Genomic DNA, 23,629 nt, shown 5'->3' with positions numbered 1-23,629 from the left:
TTGGGTCGGTACACAGTGCGGCCCGTTCTCAGGCAAAGAGCTGAGGAGGAGCGGGTGAGGAAGGTTGTAGCACTTGGTACAACTTCAGTAAATATGCATCTTATGTGATAAAAAAAAAAAAAAAGAAACCTGGATGAGTTTTTTTTTTTACTCCATGCAAAAAACAAAACTAAACAAAAAGTAGTACCTCCCTACTTTTGTGATAATTTTCATGATTTTTTTAGTCTGCTCAGAGTTGCAGGTAAAGCTGCATCAGCTCCGGCGGACAAATACAGTGAGTTTTAAGCTCTAAATCGAAACAATTTGAGCACAAACTGCAACATCTGAGCGTCAGAGGATCACATCCAGAACCCTCCAGTTAGCTACACTATCATAAGCTAACTGGCTGCTCACAATACCATCATATATGCTCTAAAATCTTATGAGAAAGCCAACAATCATTCTCCCCAAAATAACAAAAAAACTACTTTCAGTCAAGCCTAATCACCATTTATTCATCCCCATTTCTATTTTCTCCACAATAATCACTAATTCAACTCGTAAAGTACATAAGTTTTACCTTAAACTCCAAAAAACTAAAAAGTAAAATTAAGCTTAAAGATGAATTTTTCCCTTCCAGCTTGAAGGAAGACGACATGATAACAAGATGAAGCAATAAAGTAACACGACTGGTTTCCCACTACGGCTCTGCAGCTCGCTCTCTGTACATAACTACATCAACATAGATGGTGAGGAATCACCGTCTCTTAAGAAAACAGGTCGCGACAGGGAACGGCTATGAGGTATTCACCAGCGTTTTGTTCTCAAACTGGACACAAAGAGGGAAATTTAACCCTAAAAAGCTGCTTGAAGCAACTTCTTGGCAGATGCGGAAAGATGAAATCAAGACCCGCCCGATGCATTTAATCATCCAAGAACTTTACTTCTGCAGTCGGACGATAAGCAAATAAACAAAAATATGGATTCTGACGGAGACATCTGTGTTTGCAGAAAGGCAAATGTGAAGTCTGCGACTAAAGGCAAGCAGGACATTATTATGCCACTCATGTGGATAAAGAGAAAAACAGAATAAAGCAAGGAACTGGGCGTGCAGGAGAACATCCAGCTGAATAAATGCTCTGGTTTATGAAACAGCATGTGTACACCAAAGCCTCCTTCATTAATAGTTTACAAAAAGAAAGAAAGAAAAACCAAAAAAAGCTAATGAGCCCTCTCAGTCAGAAAACAATGCTTCAGGCGAAATTAACAGGAATAGTCTCAACTCCCTACAGACCTGGAGAGCAAACAGCCGTCCAGCAGAGAGAAAATGAGCGAGAACCTTTTTAATTTTTTTTTTTATATAAAAGTTAAACTTCTCCTTTTGTTTCCAAACATTGTTTCCCCTACAGTTCGTAGCAGCCGAACATGAAGCTCTGATTTACAGTTTGATATGTCTCGTTTCCACCCAGCGAAGACAGACGGCCGTCTGTAGTGTTGATTGCGTGTCGGAAAGCCCCGTCGAAGCTACAACCACTTCTTCACTTCCACAACACTTTGTTAACCCCCAAACAATGAAGGCATTGAAATGGTTCTTGGAGACGAAAAAACAAAGACAAAAAAAAAAAGAAACTTCAAATCAGAGAGCTGATGGCGTAAAAAAAAAAATAATTAGAGAAAAGTACTAAGAGTTCAACTTCAATAGTGCACGGATTGTTGCAGGTAAATCGCGAGTCTTGGTAACGAGAAACGACGGCGAGCCACAGCAGCAGAGGCGAAAGATAGAAAGTGTCACGAAAACCGAGAGAAATGAAACGAGGAAAGAGACAGTCGGAGCTTTTCAAGTTCAAAGACCGAACAGAGTGATGCAGAGCAGCGGCACTACAGCTCAACTGACTGAAGTATGTAAACTTGTATACTATTCTTCATTGAAGGGCGTCGGGGTGGAGGGGTAATGGGGCGGGTAGTGGATGGGTTTGATTGAGTGAGACGGTTTCCGGTGTCAAGGGCAGTGCGTTCGAGGGAGCCGCTGGGGCAGCCCGTTGTGGGCGGGCCGGTCCGGGTTGTGGGCGGGCCGGTCCGGGTTGTGGGGGGGGTGGAAGGGGCCCCTGGAGCTGTGGGGCTGCTGCGAGGACGGGCCGGAGGAGCCGGCGTCGCCCTGGTAACGGTGGCTCCCGCGCCCGGCGCTCCTGTCGTGGTGGGAGCTGCCGTTGAACCGGTGGCCGCCCGAGTGGTAGCCGGGTCCCTGGAAGGTTCGCCTGTTTCCCTGGAAAATCTGAGGACGAAATTAAAAACGGAAAAGTGAATAAATTGAGTTTTTAAAACTCTTTTAAAGTTTGTGCCTGTAGCATGATGAGACGTGAAAGTCAACATTTACACTCGCATAAAAAAAAAAGGCTTCAAACAGATGCGCTATTATACAACCATACATCTTTGAAAAGCATTAGTAGAGGCTCCTGCACAACCATCCAGAATGCAGCAAGTGGTTTCTGAATATTAAATCAACAACAAAACACTTTTCTTTTTCAGCAGCCATTGTACAGCACGTACAGTGGTAAAACCAGCTGACCAAACATGCTGGAGCTCCGTTCAGTTTGCTAAGTAACAACACAGTGGCCATTGATTGTGACTAACCAGGACGTTTGTGATGCAACTCCAAAAACACCAAAAAACATGAACTGATTGTTAAAAACAGCCGAGTGGTTTTTGTTTTTCTCTCTCAAGTTGTTTTTAGAAGCAGTTGAGACCCAAAGGGAAGCACAAAAACATCCAAAATGTTTAGAGTTTTGTTGGGATTTTTTGTGATGGAATAAAGTGGAAAACAGACATAAATTTATTAGTAGGGCTTTCCACATTAACCAATAAATCTAAATTGTTTAACGCGTTAATATTATATAATACAGATTAATTACACTTCCTAGTTTCACCTAAACTCCTTTTGCACGAAGAGGGTCATTTGGTTCAAAGCAGCACATTGGCACTGCAGTCAACAATGCAGAGTCACAAATGTGAGTGAAAAGATGAGCGAGGAGAGACAAAGTGCCAAGAGGCAAATTTCACAACACAAAACAACCTGAGTTTGGATAAAAGTTCAGTTTTACCAAAACAAAAGTTTATGCTAAATCAAGGCAGGAAATATTGCAATGATAACTTATCCTTCTATAATTAACATTAAACAAAATAACTTTTAAAAAATATCCTGAATAATAAAACCTGGAACACTGAGATGTTTGGTTTGAGACAATAAAATATTTTTAAAATGTGATATTTGCATTTCAAGTTTATAAAAATGGAGTGAATAAAACCAACGCCAGAGATTGAATAATGGATGACATGTTTCAATCGACTGCACTATTTGTTACAAACATATGAAAATAGTTACGTTCATCTGCATTCAACACTCAAATCAAATGACTCTTTTGCTGCAGTTAGTCAATTTTTCAAATTTTTACACATTTGTAATCGGATTGAAGGCTGACAGTTACAAAATCGGCCTTCTATCACCTGCAGAACATCTCCAGGATTAGAGGACTAATGTTTCAGCAAGATCCAGAGAAACTCATCCATGCGTTTATCTTTAGTCGCATTGATTATTGCAACAGCGTCTTCACAGGCCTGTCCAACAAATCAATCAAACAGCTGCAGCTGATCCAGAACGCTGCTGCTGCGTTCTCACTAAAACCAGGAAGATAGAGACATAGCACCCGTTTTAAAGTCCCTCCACTGGCTCCCTGTAGCTCAAAGAATAGACTTTAAAATACTGTTGTTAGTTTACAAATCACTGAACGGTTTAGCACCACAATACATTAAAGATCTGCTGCATCAACCTTCCAGACTCCACGAGTTCTGGTTCTGCTCTGTGTCCCCAGAACCAGAACCAAACGATGAGAAGCAGCGTTCAGCTTCTATCACCACAAATCTGGAACAAACTTCCAGAAAACTGTACATGAGCTGAAACACTGACTTCCTTTAAATCTCGACTAAAAACTCAGCACTTTAGAGTTGATTTCGAAGCCTAAGAATGAATCAATAATCTGAAGTGCAAATGTGATAAAGGTGATAAATAAAGTTTCTCCCTTTCTCACCTGTTTGACCGGAGGCGGGCGGTTTTCAGCAGGGGTGGTTTGGGTCTGGGTGGGCGGAGGAGTCTCCGTTTGGACCGGGCTGGCGACAGAGGAGGACGTGGAGCTGCAGCGGGACCGGTCCGAGTAGCCCGTACGCGGATGGTACACTAGAAGAAACGCAGCGAGTCAGAAAACACGATTCCTGCCTCATTAACAAAACTGACTCTTGGAGATTTAAAGAATCTCAATTTAACCACAAACAGTTATTCTTTGAGGATTAAGGGTTTCAAGAGCCAGTAAAGTCTTTGTAGGTTAAGAATAAATTAACGTTTTGCTCAAGATGAAGCTGAGTGTTTGTCAGCCGACGTGTGTGAAGAAGCAGTAAGACGATAAGAAATCACTTGATTTTGAAGGTTGTACTTGAACATTTCCTCATTATCAGTTGCTATAAACACATTTTCCACCACATTGAAGTTTAGCACCATGATCGGACAGGTGTGAGCGTCTACTGCGACTTTAGTTGCCTTAACTGAACAGTAAAACGACAGAAAACAGGGCAAAGAAAGAGAGGAAAATATGCAGCAAATGGCATAATTACAATGTCTTCACCCAAAACCGCCCAAAAATAAGATCAATCCGATTTATGCCATGTTCATGTGTCGTTCTAATTCCGATAAATATCTGATCGTTTTCTAAACGCCTGCTGTCTCAACTATTGCATTTTTGGTTAACCTAAGAGTTGAAAGTGTCTGCATGGGGATAAGAGAGATAAAACTGGACTTTCGTTCATATTTTGATATAAACAAAGAGAAAAATAAACTAAAGTTCTGTACCTGATCCAAACCTAGAGATGCTCGTCTTCAGCGGCTCAAGGTCAAATGTAAATCTTAAAGCTTTCCCAAGGTCCTCGTCGTATTTACGTTCGCTCACAAAATGCTGAAAAAACAAAAAATAAATAAAACTCTGCTTATTTCAACCCAGAATGATAAAGTATTTTGTTCATCTTGCGTCATCCCATAAATAAAAGTTAATTTAAATGAAGCAGAGTGAAAATCTCGCAGCACCTTGATGTCGGCGCGCAGCTCAGTCAGCTGCTCCTCAGACATGGAACCGGACCGGTCCGTCAGCCGCTTCAGCTCCTCCGCTCGCTTCTGCCGAGCGTCCAGAATCATCACTGCAACACAGAAACAGAAACTCAGACAGAGAAAACAGGTTTAATTATAGAACTGCATCAGTTTAGATATCAGATAAATGGTTTCACAGATTTCACCGGAAACAAAAAAACTAACTACAGGCTACAAATATTTGCATCTAAGCAAATTTCAAATAGAAATGTTGGAGTAAAGTCTGCAGAAAACAAGAAAATATCATTGAAGAATAAATTAAACTGAACCTTTGAGGCCTGTGAGGTTTCTTACACAAAGCAATAAGGAAGAAATGCTCCCTTCACTGCAAAAACACAAAACCTTACCAAGTATTTTTGGTCCATTTTCACTAAAAATATCTTAGTTTTTGTCTTAAAGCTGATACTAACTTACTGGTATCTTTTCAGCAGCAAATATGAGCTCGTTTCAAGTCAATAAAACCTTCTTTCTGATAAATAGAGCTAGTTTCACTGGCAAATTATTTCACTTAACATGTGAAACATGTCTTGTTAAAGGTGAAATAATCTTTCAGTGGAACTAGTACCTTCTTTTATTAACATAAAGGAATTATTGACTTATTTCAAGCTGCTATATTTTGCTGAAAAGCTGCTTGTAAAATAGTTTTGTCTTATTTCAAGTGGACAAAGATATTTGCATTAAAATTAGACAGAAATACTTGGTAAGATTTTGTGTTTTTGAAGTGATTTCTTCTCTTGGTGAGAGACGGAGCCAGGTATTCATATAAATATATAAAAGTTTTATTAACTCTGGTTTCCTGCTGCTTGTAAAAAGACGGAGGTCAGCCAGTGACCTGACCGGACTTCAGCTCTGCTTCAAACTGATGCCTTTTCTCAGAAATGGAAGCTGCAGAAGGTTTTCTACAGTCTTCGTACCCATGTGAATTAATTCAACCCCGGCTGGCATTCACCTCTTTTGCCCTCTGTGGCCCCCTAATGGCAGGTTCTGACCACTGCAGAACAGCAACAACCTCCAAAAGCAGCAGCAGTTATGGATCGTGATTGGTTAAAAGTTGCTCAAATCTTAACATTTCTTCAAGCACAGCAACTTCAAACAAATTTCCTCTTGTATTTTAATGTTACAGCCACTATTTGGTGTTAGTTAAGAAACAGGACGTGTTTTAATCACTCTTCACAGAAGGATTTGTATAAAAACAGCAAAAGCTTATTTCCATGTCAAAATAGTCACGACATCTTTAGAGTTCCCAGTTTTTTTCTAGATATTTCCTAATTTTCTATCAATACAAAAATGCAAGCTGAATGTCGGGCAAGAAGAGAAAAAGATGGAGGAATGACTCTTTTTGTATGCATCTTTTTCCTGCATAAAAAAAGATGTATGCAGGAATAAATGTGTGCATAACAAGGCAGCTGCATAAACGGAATGAAGCATTTCTTTTTGTCCCAATTTGGGAAAAATATCTGTTTTCCCAGAAAGCTTGTAGGATATCATTAATTTGAGCAAAATACAGATTATAGATGTTTTTAAAGTATGAACTTCACCTTTTCTGCTGCTTTCTGAAACCAGATAGTGAGGCATTGTTTAAAAATGTTAAAAGTAATAATTTCCCATCAGAATAAACATTTCTCAAACAACACAAACATAGCGCAACATTAAGGGCTAAATTTTCAAGAAACCTCTCTGGCTCTGTTGAGGAGGAACTCAAGTTTCCACTCAATTCACTGCACACCTTGCACAAAGGCAGCATTGAGTCTCCCTCGACACCTGACACTATTCAGCGTTTCCAGGCCTCAAACACACAACACTCCACTCTGAGAGGACAGCGGAAGAGAAATTGGCCTACTTATACAAATATGAAGTCCTGCTCTGTCATGTTACACACACACACACACACTGCAGGTAGATCAGCAGCCTCAGGGCGCCCTGCACTTCAGGAAACTGGGACTTGCTGTTCCACAACAATCTCCGTTTCTCCTTCTGGGAATGATTTGGGTCAAATTCTTCTGGGCTTTCAGTCAGGTGATCATATGATGGAAGAATACCAGCAGCTCTGGTCATCAGTGACGAGCCGAGCGCAGCGTAAAAACACTTAAAAACGCAGCACTTACTGGCCTCAGCTTTCACTTTGTCCATCTCTCCCAAAAGAGTCACTTCTCTGTCCATCAAGCTGGAAAGAAAACAAGACGACAACGAGTAACTCACTGGACAAAAACACAACTTTTCTATATTATAATAGCACAACAGTGTGGAGCAGAAATGCTGCCACTATTTAAAAACTGTCTACATCTAATTAAGGGGGGAAATAAATCACTGCACCTTTAAAATTTTAGATCACTTAGGTTTGTTTCAGAAAACATTTATGCATCCATTAAGGCCAGGTCTGTCACAATAATATTGTCTGGATGACAAATTGCCCCAATAAATGATAATATTGTTGTTTTGAGACCAGTTTTATTTATTTATTATTTTTTAGCTGTATAAAAATTAGCCACAAAAATCAGCGAAGTGGGAAAACAAAACAAAAACCAAATGTATTTTACTGCGTTGGAAAACGCTGCAGGTCTTGATAACAATAGTTACAAGTCATGTTCAGGCTGATAGGATTGTTTTCTAGTCTGAAATCTGGGATCAGATTACTCCTCAACTGTTTGTTGTTCTAATCAGTTTGCTGACATCATCACAGATACCAACTCAGGCAGGAACAAAGACAAACAAACAAAAAGAAGACAGAAGATGTTTTGTTGACTTAATGGAATAAAAGTGAAACTTTGAGTGTAATAACATAAAAAAGAGATGTACTCAAATTTACTACAAACTATAATTAGGCCTGGTAAGATACGTTTTGTTGGATGGTAAACTGCACCAGTAATTACGATAAAATTATTGTTTTGAGATCATTTTTTTAGTTAATCTATTGATAATGGCATAATGATACACAAATGAACTTTAACTTTTTGTAAAGACTTAAAACTGGAAATATCCAAAATAAAAAGGACACAGAAAAACGTAAAAGGAAGTAAAAACCACTTGCAGCCAATAGGGCTGAAACGATTAATCAGATTGATCGATTATAGAAAGAACTCATCTAATTTAGTAATTAATCATTAACTGCACTATACAAACTCAAAAAAGGCCATTGCAGAAACATAACAGCAATTAAGTCAAAACTATACTGAAATATGTACATTATTTACTTATTTTAAAAAGAATTGATTTCTTTTAAATTGTACAAAAAGGCTTAATTGTTAAATTTAAAAAAAATCAACAGAATGTGACCATTTTTGACAGAATGATTGATATAATAATAAATTTACAATCATTAGTTGCAGCCCTACTTACAACCAAAACAATAAAAATACATTTTCAGTCGCTGTAAACAAAATTGCTCTTTGAAATAAGTCAGAATGAAATTTATTGTTCTCCTCTTAACTATCCCAATTCAATCCTCCCTTCTATGCTCTGAGGAAATAAACTCGTTTCCAGCTAAGAAATTTTGACATATTTAGTCATTGAGCACCAGCGGAATAAATCCAAATGATTAAACTTTGCAGGAGCTCAATCTTGATGTGTTTTTCAGTCGGCTGTAATTGCAACGCAGGTTCAGAGCCAGCTGGGCTCTTCTGAATCACTTCCATCTCAGACGCCATTAAAACCCTCAGTAAGACGACGTTCTTTTCCAGCAGAGTCAGAAAGCAGACGTGAAGGTTTCACAGGAAGCCGACGTACCAGCTCTGGAGTTCAGCAAACGTCTGTTTCATCCTCTTGATGGAGGAGTCCATCTCCTCGTTCACCACCATCCTGTAGCGCGTCAGGGAGACGCTGCATCTCTGCAGGTCTTTCACCGAGCGGTCGATGTTGGGAGCTGAGGAGGAGAAACAGATTATTTTTAAACATCTGAGGAACCTCTGATGTTCTCCGACTTAGGTTCACTTCAACTAGAAGGTTGATTAATTTCATTTAGATTTAAGTCAAGAAATCTAAATGTTACTGATATCTGAGGTTTAGTTATCGGATGAAACCGATCCAATTACTCTTTTTTTAATTAAACAAACATAAACGTGCTGAATTAGAATAGAATAAAAACAACCTTTATTGTCCTTCAAATGGAAATATTAATTTATTTGAAAACTCTGCACCTTAAATACAGCAATAGCTTCACAAGTTTGGTCAAAACCACACAGCTTTAATCTGTTCAGTCAGTGTAATTAGGAGTTTAATGGCCAATATTGAATAAAAAAATAAAATAATTCCACCTGACTAAAACAACATGTCGACTATCTTAGTCAAACGTAAAAGTAAATTGCAAGAAACCTTTGAAAAGGTTCAGAAACTGCATTTATGAACTCAAAGCATGAGGTTTCTCAGAGCACAAAGGTTTCCCTCTGGGTACTGTAAGCCTGGCGGGCCTCCAGGCTTTACTTGTGCCTCCACCAGGCTTCGTCTTGTTAATTTATTAGTGGATGACGGCTGTAGCGCCCTGAACACCGGGCTTAGAAAGGTTTCTGGGGGAAATCCTGACAGACTGAATAGAGCTGCCATCATCATGATACCCAATATAGAATTTATTTCAATATTGGGACCGATACAGATATCAATATCGGATCGATGCATCTCTAGTTTAAGTTACTCACCCATCTTTTTCCCTCCTGATGATCCCTGCTCATCAAAGGCGGCTGCTAACGAGGATGAGGAGGGATGAAGGTTTGAGCCTGTCCTGTGCCGAGCCTTGTTGCCTCTGGAAACCTGGTGGTGATTCCTTCCCCCCTGCTGGGGGGCAGGACTTGGAGCGCTAACGTTACTTTCTGCCTCGACACCTGTGAAAGGACACACCGATTGTTAAACCCTTTAGACGCTTGTTGTGGTTTCTGCCGCGTTTTGTGTCTTTCAAAACCAGTTTTCTGCTGAAATGTGGGTGAAGTCTGATTCTGCGATGTGTGGGTGAGCAGCCAGATACAGAAGTTCAACACGTCTTCAGAGTGAGAAAATCACACCGTGATACAAACTAAGCTTTTAGTTCACAGATAAAAAGAAAAAATTGAAAGCAAGTGTCTCAATTACAAAGTGTGATTTAAGCACAATTGAGGAAATGAATCCTTAGCATTAAGATTTTGCTTTAAGTAAGCTTAAAAATAACCCAATTGTCAAAATTAACATATATAAACAATTTGTTTCAAGTACAGTAAGTTGAAAGTACTTGATGTTGCAACACAAAATGCTAAATTTTATTGTCAGTTTCTATCTTGTGACCTAATCAGAATTAAATAGAAACATGCAATATTTGAATGAAGCAAAAAACATAGAATTTAAAAACAACTTCTGATTTTAGTCCAGTTTAATTACTGGACTAAATTAATGTCTGGTGAACACTGTGTGGTCACTTTAAATATTTTACACTATTAATTTAAGAAAATAAACACTTAAAAACTATCGTTAGGAATGAGCGATATAGTTTAAAAATAATAATAATAATAATTCCGATTTTAATTGATTTTTCCTCTTACTTTTTTTCCTTAAAAAAATATAAACGACAGAAAATATGTAAAAAAAAAAAAAAGAAAGAAAAAAGGTTTTTATTAGTCATTCCTTCTGACAGTTGAAATAAATAGAAGCTGTAAAACAAAAAGACATTGTGGTTCTCTGAACTATGGAAACCATCAAGTGGCCTTTGTTCAATAAAGTTAAAATTTTCCCTTCACATCAACAAATCCTTTGATTTCCTTTCCCCCCCCCCATCGGATCTCAGAGGAAAACAACAAGCCGTGCTTACCCGGCGTTTCTGGTGTAGGGGGTTCAGAGTCCAGCTCGGCTGCATCCAGGGAGGCAGAGTCCAGCTGCTCGCTCAGCGAATCCAGAGACTCTCCGTCCATTACCGACCCGTTGGCGTGGAAGCCGTTCATCTCATCATCCTTGCTCTCGTCGGGCGACGCCGCCTCCGGCTGAGGCGCCTCTGTGGAAACCTCCTGCTGAGGCTTGGGCTTCTTTTTCTTCTTGGGCTGGAAATGAGAATATTCACGTCACACACGTTTAATCCAACTCTAAATGTTGGGTTTGTGCAGTTTTCCCCAACAGTAACATTTTAGGGTAAATTTTAAAACTTTTCCAGTACCACATTGGAGATTAAAACAATACAAATTCACCATTACACAATAAGTTAATATTGTGATAACATTCTACAGCAGGGACAAAGTAAGTTTTATCTCTCACATAAAATATGTTTGGTATTTCCAACTGATCCAGATCAAGAGAAGTTCAGTCTCTCAACTTCAGATGTCAGCTGTGCAAAACTTTGTCAATATTCTTCTAATGTCGTGAAAACTATTTCACAATTGCTGTTATTATTAAATACAAAATGCAGTTTAAAATTAAAAATGAAAAAAATTACTAATATGGTCAATAGAAATGTGTCTTTTTATTAGGTGTATGAAAATATTTGGTTTCGGCTGTAAATAATGGTTTTCAAATTTGGGCTTTTAATCAAATGTTAAATTCAGAGTTTCTGCATATTTTACCACCTCAAATTTAAGACTTTTAAACACCATTATGAATGACAATGAAGACTTGCGTCTCCACAGAAATGTACGAACTGCCGATAAATTTGCACGTTAGATGCAAAAAAAGCTAGCTAAGGTACATTAGCAGTGATTTACGGTCTCAAAAACGCAATAAAGATGTTTGAAGGTAACTTAAACTTTTGTCAGACAGAAAAATCCCACAAGACAAAAATAAAAAGAGTAAATATAAGACCAATTAAGGCATAAATTTAAGCCTTAATTTGAACTTTTTAAGGAAGCGCGAACCCTCTGTAGATTGCATTTTATCAAAACGCTGCAGTTTGAATATCAGACACTTTCAAGAAATTCATATGAAGCTTGTGATCAAATCGGAGCATCAAGTAGAGGCAGAACTCTGCAGTTAAGTGCATTTTACAAGTTGGGATGCAACCTTAGAAATGTAAACCAGCATCTGTGAGGTAGATGAACATGCTGACTCAGAGGAATTTTAATTGCATGCTTTAGAACTCTCACCTTCTTTTTGCTCGTCACATTCCACTCTTTCAGGATTTCGGCTGCACTCCCTACGGAGATTAAAAAAAAAAGCAGAACATCAAGGTCACAACTAGTTCATTCAGTTCCACGTCAGAGCTTCAAAGTCTTACAATACCGCCTTAAAATACAAACACCCTGAGAATTTTACTGGATGCCAGTGAGGAACAAAGCAGTGACGTTCAGGACAGCCCTGTTTCTAAATTTAACCCTGTGAAACTGAAGGCATGCAAATGACGCTCAACAGCTGAATTCAAAGCATGTTACGCCTGATGAAAGCAGAGAAATTAGCTGCTGCAGCTCACAGGCATTAGGGCGACATGTCAGCACAAGCTGGCAACAGACGTCTGTCCGTAAGAGAGAGGGGGAAAAAAAGGAGAAGAAAACATGCAGGCGGGTTTGCTTGATGTTTGGAAACGAAGTAAAGCCACTTATGTGACGATCCTTTAGTCATGTGAACTCTGAGATCAGCAGCAACATCCTCATACCTTCCAGGAACGCCTGCACAGCCTTGTCGACGCAGTTCTCAAAGTGCTGCAGCACCAGCACTATCTCATTGTTGCTTTTGTTGGGGACAACTGCCCTCACCGCACTGATCTGTGAAGAAAGAAAAACACAACTCCAGTCCCGCTGCTCAGATTTTACAGCAAAATTAATAAATATTTCATTCAACTTGCACGACATGCAGGCAGCGAAGGCCAAACTTTAAAGAACGGACATTTTTGTGTCATTTGCGTCGACTATATTTGTCCAACTTCCTGAAAAGCTTCACATTGAGGAAATAAAAACACTAGCAGAGCAAACCAAAAGTTTTCTTTCTGTCCATAGCAGAAGCCCAACACCAGTGAATGCATTAGCTGTAGCGCCAACAGGCAAACTTTTATATCTCACGCTGAATATCCAGAATATCTGGATGTTGAATAACTCAAAAATATTCCCAGATGACGGGTGCGGCAGCTCTTATTTAAGAAGATCATGCTGCTTCCTTTTTTTTTTTTGCAACATTTATAGCTAAACTGTAGCAGCTCTGCTGCTTGGAAAAAACGTACGGAGCGAAACTAAATGCAAACATGACTCGACATGTGCAGATCTGAGAACTTTCAAGAGTATTTAACTACAAATACAGGTGCATCTCGATACAGAGGTCAATTCATATGAGTAAAAAAAATAAAACTTCACATGCAAAATTCATGTCAATGAATTCTTATTTTCTAGAAATTGTAGACAAAACTTTACAGATTCACTAAAATGTTGAGATCAGACGAGTTTTCTGATCAGTTACCAACATTTATAAATAAATTACTGATATTTTTATAGAGTACAACACTTTTGTTTCTATGTTTATTCTGATTGATTTACCAAATTTTGTTTTGTTGGTTTATTTACGTTGGATGGACTTCGCTTCACAATCCTAACTCTCAAGGCAGCATGAGGCAACCATACTTTTTCCTTCCACTCAACTTTCTATTAATATATCAAGATGCACCATTAATTCCTTTATAGTTTAGTCTCCTAGTACACAGACTTCTATTATTGTGGAGAACATACTTTCTGTATTTAAAAACCCTTTTGGTCAAACTTATGCAATACTTTTTTACTTTTTTTGTTAAATGTGCTTTGGGTTGACATTTTCTTAATGTACTTGGTGTTCTGTTTGTAATTTTCTTGATTACTGTAACGTGTCTGAGTGTTCAGACATAAATAAATGAAATGATTCTTATTTAAATTGTCTCATAAATCAGCCGTAAGCCCTAGATTTACGAACACTTAAGGTTTCACATATTGAATAGATTTCCTGGATTAACTTATTGAGATTTGCGTCTTACCTTGTCCTTCATCCTCTCCGTCATTCCTCCCTGGGACATGACCATTTTTGAGCGAGTATCAAACACCACACCAGATGTATCTATAAAGAAGAAAAGAAAAACAACGCAATCAGTCCAGGCCTTGACCCACATTTGCAAACCACTGAAGAACATAATTTGCAAAACAAAAGAAGCCCCAGATATCTTTGCAGAGACATCCTGAAAAAATTATATTACACATGAATCCTAATCACATCCCAGCTGCAGATTATTTTGAAAATCTGTTTGTTTTTATGTGGACACATATGTGCATACAATTTCTGTAAAATAAGTATGCAAAGCTCTTTGAACTGCGGAGGTGGAAGGACTTTTTGTTGAGGCATTTAAGCACAAACACTTGAGCTAGCAGCACAAGCAGCAAGCACTTCAGCGCTTTTGTGCGTGATTGGTTTGGAATCAGAGTCTGATTCAAATGACTCAAAGAAATACATAAATGGAGCTAGAGAAGACCAACTTCGAGGTCTGCAGTATCAGCTTATAAAACCCACAAAGCGGTGAGTCGAAGAAAAGAAATCCTACAAAGATGCGAGCAGAGAATTAAGACTGACTAGCAAAGTCCAAAGTTAATCTGCGACCATTAAAAGATGGAAACTGCTGAGTCGCAGTCAAGCAGTCTTCCTCGTGTGATGAAAACACGTTGATGTCGGTGTAAAAACACAAAGCTCAGATTCTCCAAAAGGAGCGGGGCTGCATCATTTGACTCCAAGGAAATTCACAAACACAACCGAACTGCTGAGCTCGAAAGTTAAAGTTTCACCAGAAAGACATTTATGAGACAAACGCCGGTACATACCCTTCAGACTGTTTTTCTTCGCCATCGTCGTCATGCAGAAGAATCAGAGTAAAACCGAAATTTAACCCTCGTAGTAGAGTATTTATCCTAGTGTTCAGACTGAGGGTAGCTCTTGATAAAAGGAGATCCCAAATAAGGTTTTTAACTGGCAGGCAAAGTGGAAGAACAAGGTTCACATCCAGACCATCTCCACTTGGGCAAAGACAGATTTTCCCTTCCAGCAGTTGACTTGATCCAACCTGTTGGAAAGAAAAAAATCCAAGAAAAGAAGGTTAATCTGATTAATGCATAAATATAAATGCAGCAGGAATAACCATATCTATAGGATCTGCAAACTGAATGCAACTTAAAAAAATAAATAGAAATCCATTTCCTCTGGCAATGATGCATAAATGAAAACCAGATTTCAATGAATTATTGTCTGTCTTGAGAAAGTCTGTCCTTAATAATGTCCTTGGCAGAATCGCTGCATTTCATTTCAGGAGAAGAGTCAGTAGAATCAAATCTTTTAAGGATTTCCCCCCCCCCTGTTCACTGCAGGATTCATGATAACAAAGACGACCCATCGGGTCAGAACCCTCACCTTTAAAGTCCCGGATGTTTGATCCGTTTAACACATCTAGGAAATTAGCAGCTGATCAAAAAATGTAATAAACCAGCTCCAGGAGTTCAGAAATGTCGAATCAAGAGGACTGCTATCTAAACGAAAAAAGAAAAATGCTTTTTGACCTTTGGACCTTTTTACAACTGTTTCACAGCAGGTGAAACAGCTGGTTAGATTAGGAGAGACCAGAAACTCATAAAGAGTTATTTAATTTCGAAGGGATAAAAAAAGAAAAGGAAGAAGAATATTTTCCACTTTTTAACTTAATGTCCATCCTGGCCTTTCCGACGCTCTCACCAGACATCTGGAACCAGATTGCAGGCCAGCCCGTTTCCCCTCTTTAGGTTTCTTTTCTCTTGAAAGGGAAACTTTTCAAAAGGTCGGAGCAAACCAACACCTTCTTCACGAGGACCTGGCATGTCACGGCCCCGGTTCCACCACACCCTCAGACGTCAGACCCACGTAAGCACAAACAACAAATGACACAGCAGCTCATGCCAGCACTAGGATGCATCCTGTTTATCAAGAGGGATGGTGTTTGAATATTCAAGCAAACCAGGTGCACTTGTGTGTGTTTAAAAACAAAAACAATAAAAGGAAACGTTCAAATTAAACAAAAACAAAATAAACATAAGGCTTTAAGAGTGAGTGATATGCAGATGTGAGGAAATAAAAACTAATGAGATCATTTGCATGAAAATGTTTATATGTTGCAGCGACACAAAGCAATCTGTTGCAGTTTGAGCAAGGTCTGGATGTAACGTTGACATTTTTAAATATGTTTTTTTATGAGTTATTTAACTGGCAGGTATCATCTGCGTGGAGGAAACTGCAAAACTTTATAAATGAAACTTAACTACACCCTCACATAAATCAGACTTCAGTTTGTTGGCTGATTTACTTGACGATAAAATGCTACTTACATTTATCCACCAACAAGTCTATAGATTATTATATTGAAACAACCCAATGATGTTATTACATTTATTTTAAATATATATTAACATTGCAAATTTATATTAAATTCTCAAAATGAAAAATAATTTACATTTACTATATTTCTTTTCCATTTTAATTTAAAAAAATAAAATAAATCTATATTGGCTGACTTTATTCGGCCCGTTTTAAACGAGCACCTCTGACCTTTATAATAGGAGGAATTTTGTCTTTATTGGCAACTCTAATTTGTAATTTTAAAGCATATTTTTAAGCATATGAAGTTATACATTTAAATCTTTTAAATTCTGGTTATGAGTGTCCAATTTAAAGGGACATGAGCTGCTGTGTCATTTGTTGTTCGTGCTTACGTGGGTCTGACGTCTGAGGGTGTGGTGGAACCGGGGCCGTGACATGCCAGGTCCTCGTGAAGAAGGTGTTGGTTTGCTCCGACCTTTTGAAAAGTTTCCCTTTCAAGAGAAAAAGAAACCTAAAGAGGGGAAACGGCTGGCCTGCAATCTGGTTCCAGATGTCTGGTGAGAGCGTCGGAAAGGCCAGGATGGACATTAAGTTAAAAAGTGGAAAATATTCTTCTTCCTTTTCGTTCTTTTTATCCCTTCGAAATTAAATAACTCTTTATGAGTTTCTGGTCTCTCCTAATCTAACCAGCTGTTTCACCTGCTGTGAAACAGTTGTAAAAAGGTCCAAAGGTCAAAAAGCATTTTTCTTTTTTCGTTTAGATAGCAGTCCTCTTGATTCGACATTTCTGAACTCCTGGAGCTGGTTTATTACATTTTTTGATCAGCTGCTAATTTCCTAGATGAGTGTCCTAGATGAGTGTCCAATTTAAAGGGACACTCATAAGCTTTCAAAATTGGTTACAAGTAATATACATTTTAAAAATATGAATATTTAGATTGAATAAACTCAAAAAAAAAAAAATACACTAAGCTGGAAATAAGAATATTTTCCCTTTATATGATTTGGGAAAATTCAAACTGTTTTTTTCCTAATTTATCAGTTGCATTAAATCTATAAACACCTAATAAAAAAAAACCCAGAATGCACATTTTAATAATGACCAGATAACTGTTGAGAGTATTACTTATTTAAATTTCCTATAGTATTCAGAACTACAGTACATTTTCCTTTTAATTTGTTACAGATTTTAGAAAGAAAAATCTGGCTAATATAAGAATCAGCTGTTCAGATCTCAGAAAAATCAAAAAGAGGTTGCAACGCCTGATCAGTGCATCTCAAAAGAATGAAAGGAAATTACTTTTTCAGTTAAGTCTGAGAGATTACACAACAGAAACCAGAACTACCCCACATTGCAGAGTCATTAACTATTCAAATTAATGCATCTGATGGGTCCAGTCCAGGTAGGTAATCAAGTTAAAAAAAATATTCTGCAGCTCCAAACATGCAAAGCAATGCTTTTATTAAGGCTCTTCCCCCTGATGTTTTCTAGCCTCTCTGCACTGAAACGCAGAAACGCAGAAATCATCTTTTGTGGCGACAAAGCCTGACCACCTCCAACCCCACAGCCTGTCTGCTGGGAGGCGTGAAATCACCCAGTTTACACCAGCCTCTATGATCCTCCCCAACACTGAAGATTTCGTTTCATTTTTACCTGAATTTGACGGATTTAACTTGGACAACTGCAGGGTGCCTTTATTCCAGAGCCTCGGTTACCGTTAGCCTGCAAATATTACCTAACGCTTTATGACGAGCTGGGTGAAACCCAATATCACCCGACTGGTAATTTATACCACTGTAAGCTCTCCAGGACAAACAACCACTGACTGCAACTCGCAGCACTCAACAGAAATGATTTATTTCGCCTTTCCACGGAGCATTAGCTAATATTAGCTCGCAGCTAGCAGTCTGTGCTGAAAGGCTAACGATCAATTCTGCCGTTACAAAAAAAGAGACAGAGACGCGGCTGCTAAGCTAAGTATTTGTCTGCTTTAGTTTAAATAAATAATAATAAAAAAGCAAACTATGTTAAGAGCTCAAAGATACTAAATACGTACCTAGTATTGGCAGCGAAGAGGACGGTAGGTTCTGGAAAGAGCTTACTGCGGTTCCCACAGCAGCCAGCCGTCTGTAAAGCCAAGCAGTCTGCTGCTGTGGCCAATATTTTCCTCCAGCGAGGCTTCGCGGTTGCCAGGTTGGAAGCAGACAACCCCCTTTTAATACTGTGAGGAGTGGCGGAGGTGTGTCTGGTATTAGGTAAAAGTAGCACAACCTGAACATATTTTTACTCAAACAAAAGTAAAAAGTAAAACGAAATGACTGGAAGAAGAGTAAAACAATTAATTGGAAAAAGTACTGGCTAAATGGTCAAAACATTAATCATTTAATATTTAGAAATTATACTGGACTGGAAATATCAAGCTACGTGGAAATTTTGGTATTTTAAAGATCAGAATGAAAAGAATTAATATAAATAACAAAATAAAAAAAACGTTATTCCCAAACGACTTCTTTCAATATAAAGCTTATGAAACTCACAAAAACTGCAGGTGTGTGTCTGTTTCTGGTGAATTTTTGGTCAAAACAAGTTTGTTTTGCTTGTTATTCATAGTGGGAAGAGAATCTGGAAATTTTACTCAGAGTACCTGTACTTCATAATAAAATTACGAAAGTTATGGAAATTAGTAAATGTAATAAATAAATTCTACTAAGTAATTAAGTTTGTCTATAATATAATATGCCTTTCAAAGAAAAAAATACAAATAAATACATTTTAAAATTGCAAATTTATAAAGCAAGCAGGTCCAATTCATATACGGAAATATAAAATAACATTTATCCAATTATGGAAAATCCAAATTATCCCAATGGGGGAATTAAATGTTGCAACAAATCATCTAATTGTCTTCAAAGATTTTTTTATGGCGACACTGTGGGTAGCAGTCAGTCTTGCATTGAATATGAAGAGGCCTCTGACCGAAGAATGTCGTATGATAGTTTCATGACAGACATTACAAACCAACAGTTCAAATTCTGGTCTGCAGAGATATTTTGCAATAGCATGACCTGGATCTCTATGTAAAGAAGTTGTTTTCATTTCCTTCTTCCTCTGTTCTTTGGTGATGCTAGGCATCAATGAAACTTCCTTTTCAACTGCTCTGGAATTTGCTGCTGCAGCTCAGGTATTATTTGAGCTTTTAATATGCTAATTAGCCGCTCCCAGCCGGTGAAAACAATATGCTGTTGCCACAGTTAAGCATCATAACAGCAATCTGAAAGTAAAAAAGTAGGGGCAATAATCCTTTCAGCTGTACTGCATCCAACACCGGAAGGAACAGCATGATTTGTCTGAACGCACAAAACAAAGAACTTTGAAATGCAGCCAAATTTATTTTGCAAAGAGAAAAAAAAGTACATTAAAATGATTAGAAAGCTAGTAAGAATGATTTTAATAATACTACTTACTATGAAAACGTTCATCAGTAACATTTTTGGTTGCTAAATTTTGCAACAACCTAAAAGCCCAATAATTATACCAATGTGTAAATAATATACTTTAATAAATGCAAGTTCTCTTGTAAGTTGTCATATTTTCTTTTATATTTCATATTTGTTTTTGTTTTTTTCTTTAACAACGGCTTCGAGAGTCCAAATCTGGCAACCACACCGTCCATGTCGTCATTTCCGAAGCCGAAGAATAGGGTTCGCTTGGTTCGTGACCTTGCACCGCCTGTCTGAGCTTGTAGTACATGTCTGCTGCAGTTGCCATGACCGCTCTCACATCGACTGAAATAACAAATTTTAGGCAAATGTTAAAACGGCGGTAGTCGAGCTGCTGTGGCGTGGGATCGAGCCGAGCGAAGGGAAGTTCAGGGGATAAAATAAAAGGTTCTGAAAGCCAGACTGAGGAAAGCCAGACTAATTCCATCAAAATGGCAACCCCCTATGTGACAGATGAATCTGGTAAGGCTGTGCATGAGGTGGACATTTGTCCAACTGAAATCATATAGCACACCCACAGTCTCTTACGGAGTTGTATTTTCTATCTGCAGTGCTCGGTCTTCGATTTCAGTCAAAGCATTTAACTCGGAATATTGGGTTTTGATGTTAGCTTAGCCTGCTAGCTTACACCGTAGCTGCAGAGCGAGTTAGCTTTTTGCTATCGCTCTGTGTAATTTACACACGTAAACATTACAATGAATAGTAACCTCCTCTTACGAGAAAAACAGACCCGCTCACAGTGAAACTTTATGTAATGATGAGTTTATAACGTACATGAAAGCCGATTTAGCAACCTGCTAGCGTAAGTTAGCATCCGGTGTAGTACACCTCCGCTATCGTAAAGGATTATATTTCAATTGAAACGATATTTTCTGTCTTTATTACATTTTATTTAACTTCAATTCTAGTAACCCATTATTGGCCAATGAAGCTAGTTAGCTTTATACCTGTTTCATTGTGAAAACAGCCAAGTGGGTGTATGAATAGCTCGTTGGTTAATATTCTTGCTCTCAGAATACTATCAGAATTACTTCGGTTCCACCTAGTGGTCAAAGTGTGAACTACAAGTGGTTTATGGAAACCGTTTAATAATCGCTGCTCTACTGTGTTGTTTTTTCACCAAACGTGCATTTTTAAAGTCTGTATCCTCAATGAAGCGATAACTTGAGTTTTAAATTAGTAGAGGGTTATTTCAATAATGGATTTATCACGCTTAATCCAGAAGGAATCAGAACAAGTATTTCCAAAAAGTGTCTTTACTCACTTAATACATGATTTTATAAGTAGAAGAGGTTTGGATAGGCTTTTTCTTTTATAAATACAATAATAATTAATAGGATAAATTAGTAAAAGATCAAGATTTTTTTCTATTTTGGACAAAATGATGGAACAGGTTCAAAAACCTTAAAACAAGACAAAATGTCCAAAGTATATATTTAATTTCACATTAACTTGGGATATTAAATAGAATTTGATCTGAACAAATACTTTTTCACAGACCAATAAAAATAATGAGTCGATCGTTTTACAGCACCACTAGAGGGCCAACCAAAGCCTGCTTCAAATCCTTTTTTTCCCCTCAGGGAAATACATAGCTGCAACTCAGCGACCCGATGGGACATGGAGGAAGCCGAGACGGGTGAAGGATGGTTATGTCCCCCAGGAGGAGGTCCCTGTGTAAGTGCAAGTCCTCCCTCTCCCTGCTTTACACGCACACAGTAATTATATCTTGGTTTTCTTACACGTGAGTCGATGCCAGACAGCGTCTCAGCGTTTTTGTTATGAATGAGGAATGAGGCAGGATGCGGCTCAGAGACCTCCTATAAACAACCAGCTTTTCCTTGAAGTTTTCTGTAAGTTTGGCCTCATGAAAGGAATTGACCGTTTTATCTTTTCACAATGCCATTTAGCCCTGTTTCCAAAGTGCCTCTTTTATCCAACCTTTTAGAGGAGATATTTTTTGTAGAGTTACGAAACATCAAATCTGATGATTGATCTGATCTTGTTTATAATTTTGAAAATAGTTTGGATTAGCGTGGCAACAACTACAGATTTTTTGTTTACCTACTTTGTCCTTTTTCAAATACATGCATTAAAAGAGGCTAATAAAATGCATTCAGTTCCTTTTTTAAATAGGAAAAGTACAATTTTATTGCCTAAAATTCAATAACAGCTTCTTGATCATTTGTAGCAAATGATGAATCTACAGCTAAAACTAACTTCTAACATAAACATGTGAAAATCTCAGTCCTTTCTGCTTGACTTGATATAAATATAACATATGATTAAGCTGGTGATTATTTATTGGAATAACCTTTTGGTAATTGGACAGCAAAAGGTGGTTACTTCATTAGAACAACCGTCCTTACATAACTTGTGTTTTTTTTTTGTTTGTTTTTCCCAGGTATGAAAACAAATACGTCAAGTTTTTTAAGAGCAAACCCGACCTGCCTCCTGGCATGAGCCCAGCAGAAGCAGCTCCACCGAAACAGCAGCAGCAAAAGATACCCGGCTGTGCGGACAGCGAGACGGCCGGTCTGTCAAAGACGGCGAAACGCAACATGAAGCGCAAGGAAAAACGAAAACAGCAGCAGCTCCAGGATCAGGACGGCGAGGCGGAGGTGGATGCGGTGAGCAGCGGCGTGGAGAACGTGTCCATCTCAGAGAGAGGCGAATCTGCCACCAAGACACAGGGAACCACGTCGGTTTCAACACCAGACGAGTCCTCAGCGGCTGCAGCAGCGGGAGCTGAAAAGGCCAAGAAGATCAAAAACCTGAAAAAGAAGCTGCGGCAGGTGGAGGAGCTGCAGCAGAAGGTGGACTCAGGGGAAATAAAGCAGCTGACGAAGGATCAACTGGAAAAGCTGGGCCGCGCTGAGACCTTACGAGAAGAGCTGGAGCAGCTGGAACGCGACTCCTGAGCCGGAAAAAAAGTGCGAGTCAGACTAATCATGCAAATTGCAAATCGGAAGGGACATTTGCAACTTTCACAAACAATTTCCCTATTTGACATCCATCGTGAATGATGGCAGGAAGCGCAGCTCTAAGGACAGCATGTCTGTGTGGCAGACATCACACCTGTTTTCTTTAGTTCTAGTTTGTGACCCAAATATACTTTTAACTATCTTTTAAACAGATCTTTGTGGCTTGTTTCGTGCTTCTATGTTGTTTCCATTTTTGTATTTTTAATCCCATCTGGAACCACAGGAAATAAAAACACAAAACTTTGTGAAAGAGGGTTTAGTTTGTGTCCCACTTTCTGCTTTAAACAATAGCAACACTGCAAAAACTCTTACCAATATTTTTGATTTAGTTTATTAAAACACTTGAAATAAGACAGAACAAACTTGGAAGTAAATTTTCAGCAATTTATAAGAGTTTGTTTTAGGTCAATAATTCTTTAATATTGATTTCAAAAGGTACTAGTTCCACTAACAGATTATTTCACTTATTCTTCCAGGTAATAAGTGAAATAGTTTGCCAGTGGAAATAGCAATTCTTAACAATATTAATGAAATAGTGACTTAAAACAAGCTCTTATATTTTGCTGAAAAGTTCTTATTTCAGATATTTCCATTACAAACTGGACAAAAGTACTTTTTTCTACTTTTGCAGTGCTTGATGTTGAAATGGTTTATCATTGTCTCACTTTTACCACATCTCCACAGTCAGTACAGTAAATAAATTATGTATTTGTCTTCTTGTATCAGTAAGTTTTACTCTTTAAGTAACATGGATGTTACTGTG

The 23,629-nt window shown here is 38.3% G+C and overlaps 2 protein-coding genes across 2 annotated transcripts; one reads left to right on the top strand and one right to left on the bottom strand.

Annotated features, from left to right (window-relative positions):
• Nucleotides 1-897: 897 nt before the first annotated feature.
• On the bottom strand, nt 898-18,526 carry spats2 (spermatogenesis associated serine rich 2). The gene is made up of 13 exons (XM_055046376.1): nt 18,439-18,526; nt 14,863-15,101; nt 14,031-14,110; nt 12,693-12,801; nt 12,187-12,236; nt 10,929-11,154; nt 9,793-9,975; nt 8,888-9,023; nt 7,270-7,328; nt 5,105-5,214; nt 4,874-4,976; nt 4,062-4,207; nt 898-2,251 (listed from the first exon to the last, which is right to left on the bottom strand). Exons 2-13 carry the CDS (start codon nt 14,894-14,896, stop codon nt 1,979-1,981), a joined length of 1,509 nt encoding a protein of 502 aa, XP_054902351.1. The 5' UTR covers nt 14,897-15,101; nt 18,439-18,526; the 3' UTR covers nt 898-1,978.
• Nucleotides 18,527-20,094: 1,568 nt separating this feature from the next.
• On the top strand, nt 20,095-23,119 carry pym1 (PYM homolog 1, exon junction complex associated factor). The gene is made up of 3 exons (XM_055045812.1): nt 20,095-20,344; nt 21,466-21,559; nt 22,287-23,119. Exons 1-3 carry the CDS (start codon nt 20,314-20,316, stop codon nt 22,801-22,803), a joined length of 642 nt encoding a protein of 213 aa, XP_054901787.1. The 5' UTR covers nt 20,095-20,313; the 3' UTR covers nt 22,804-23,119.
• Nucleotides 23,120-23,629: the final 510 nt, after the last annotated feature.

This window comes from Poeciliopsis prolifica, unplaced genomic scaffold, assembly GCF_027474105.1.
Source record: "Poeciliopsis prolifica strain line A6 unplaced genomic scaffold, Auburn_PproV2 SCAFFOLD023, whole genome shotgun sequence".
NCBI classification, from domain to species: domain Eukaryota; kingdom Metazoa; phylum Chordata; class Actinopteri; order Cyprinodontiformes; family Poeciliidae; genus Poeciliopsis; species Poeciliopsis prolifica.
This window is presented reverse-complemented; position numbering and strand designations above follow the sequence as displayed.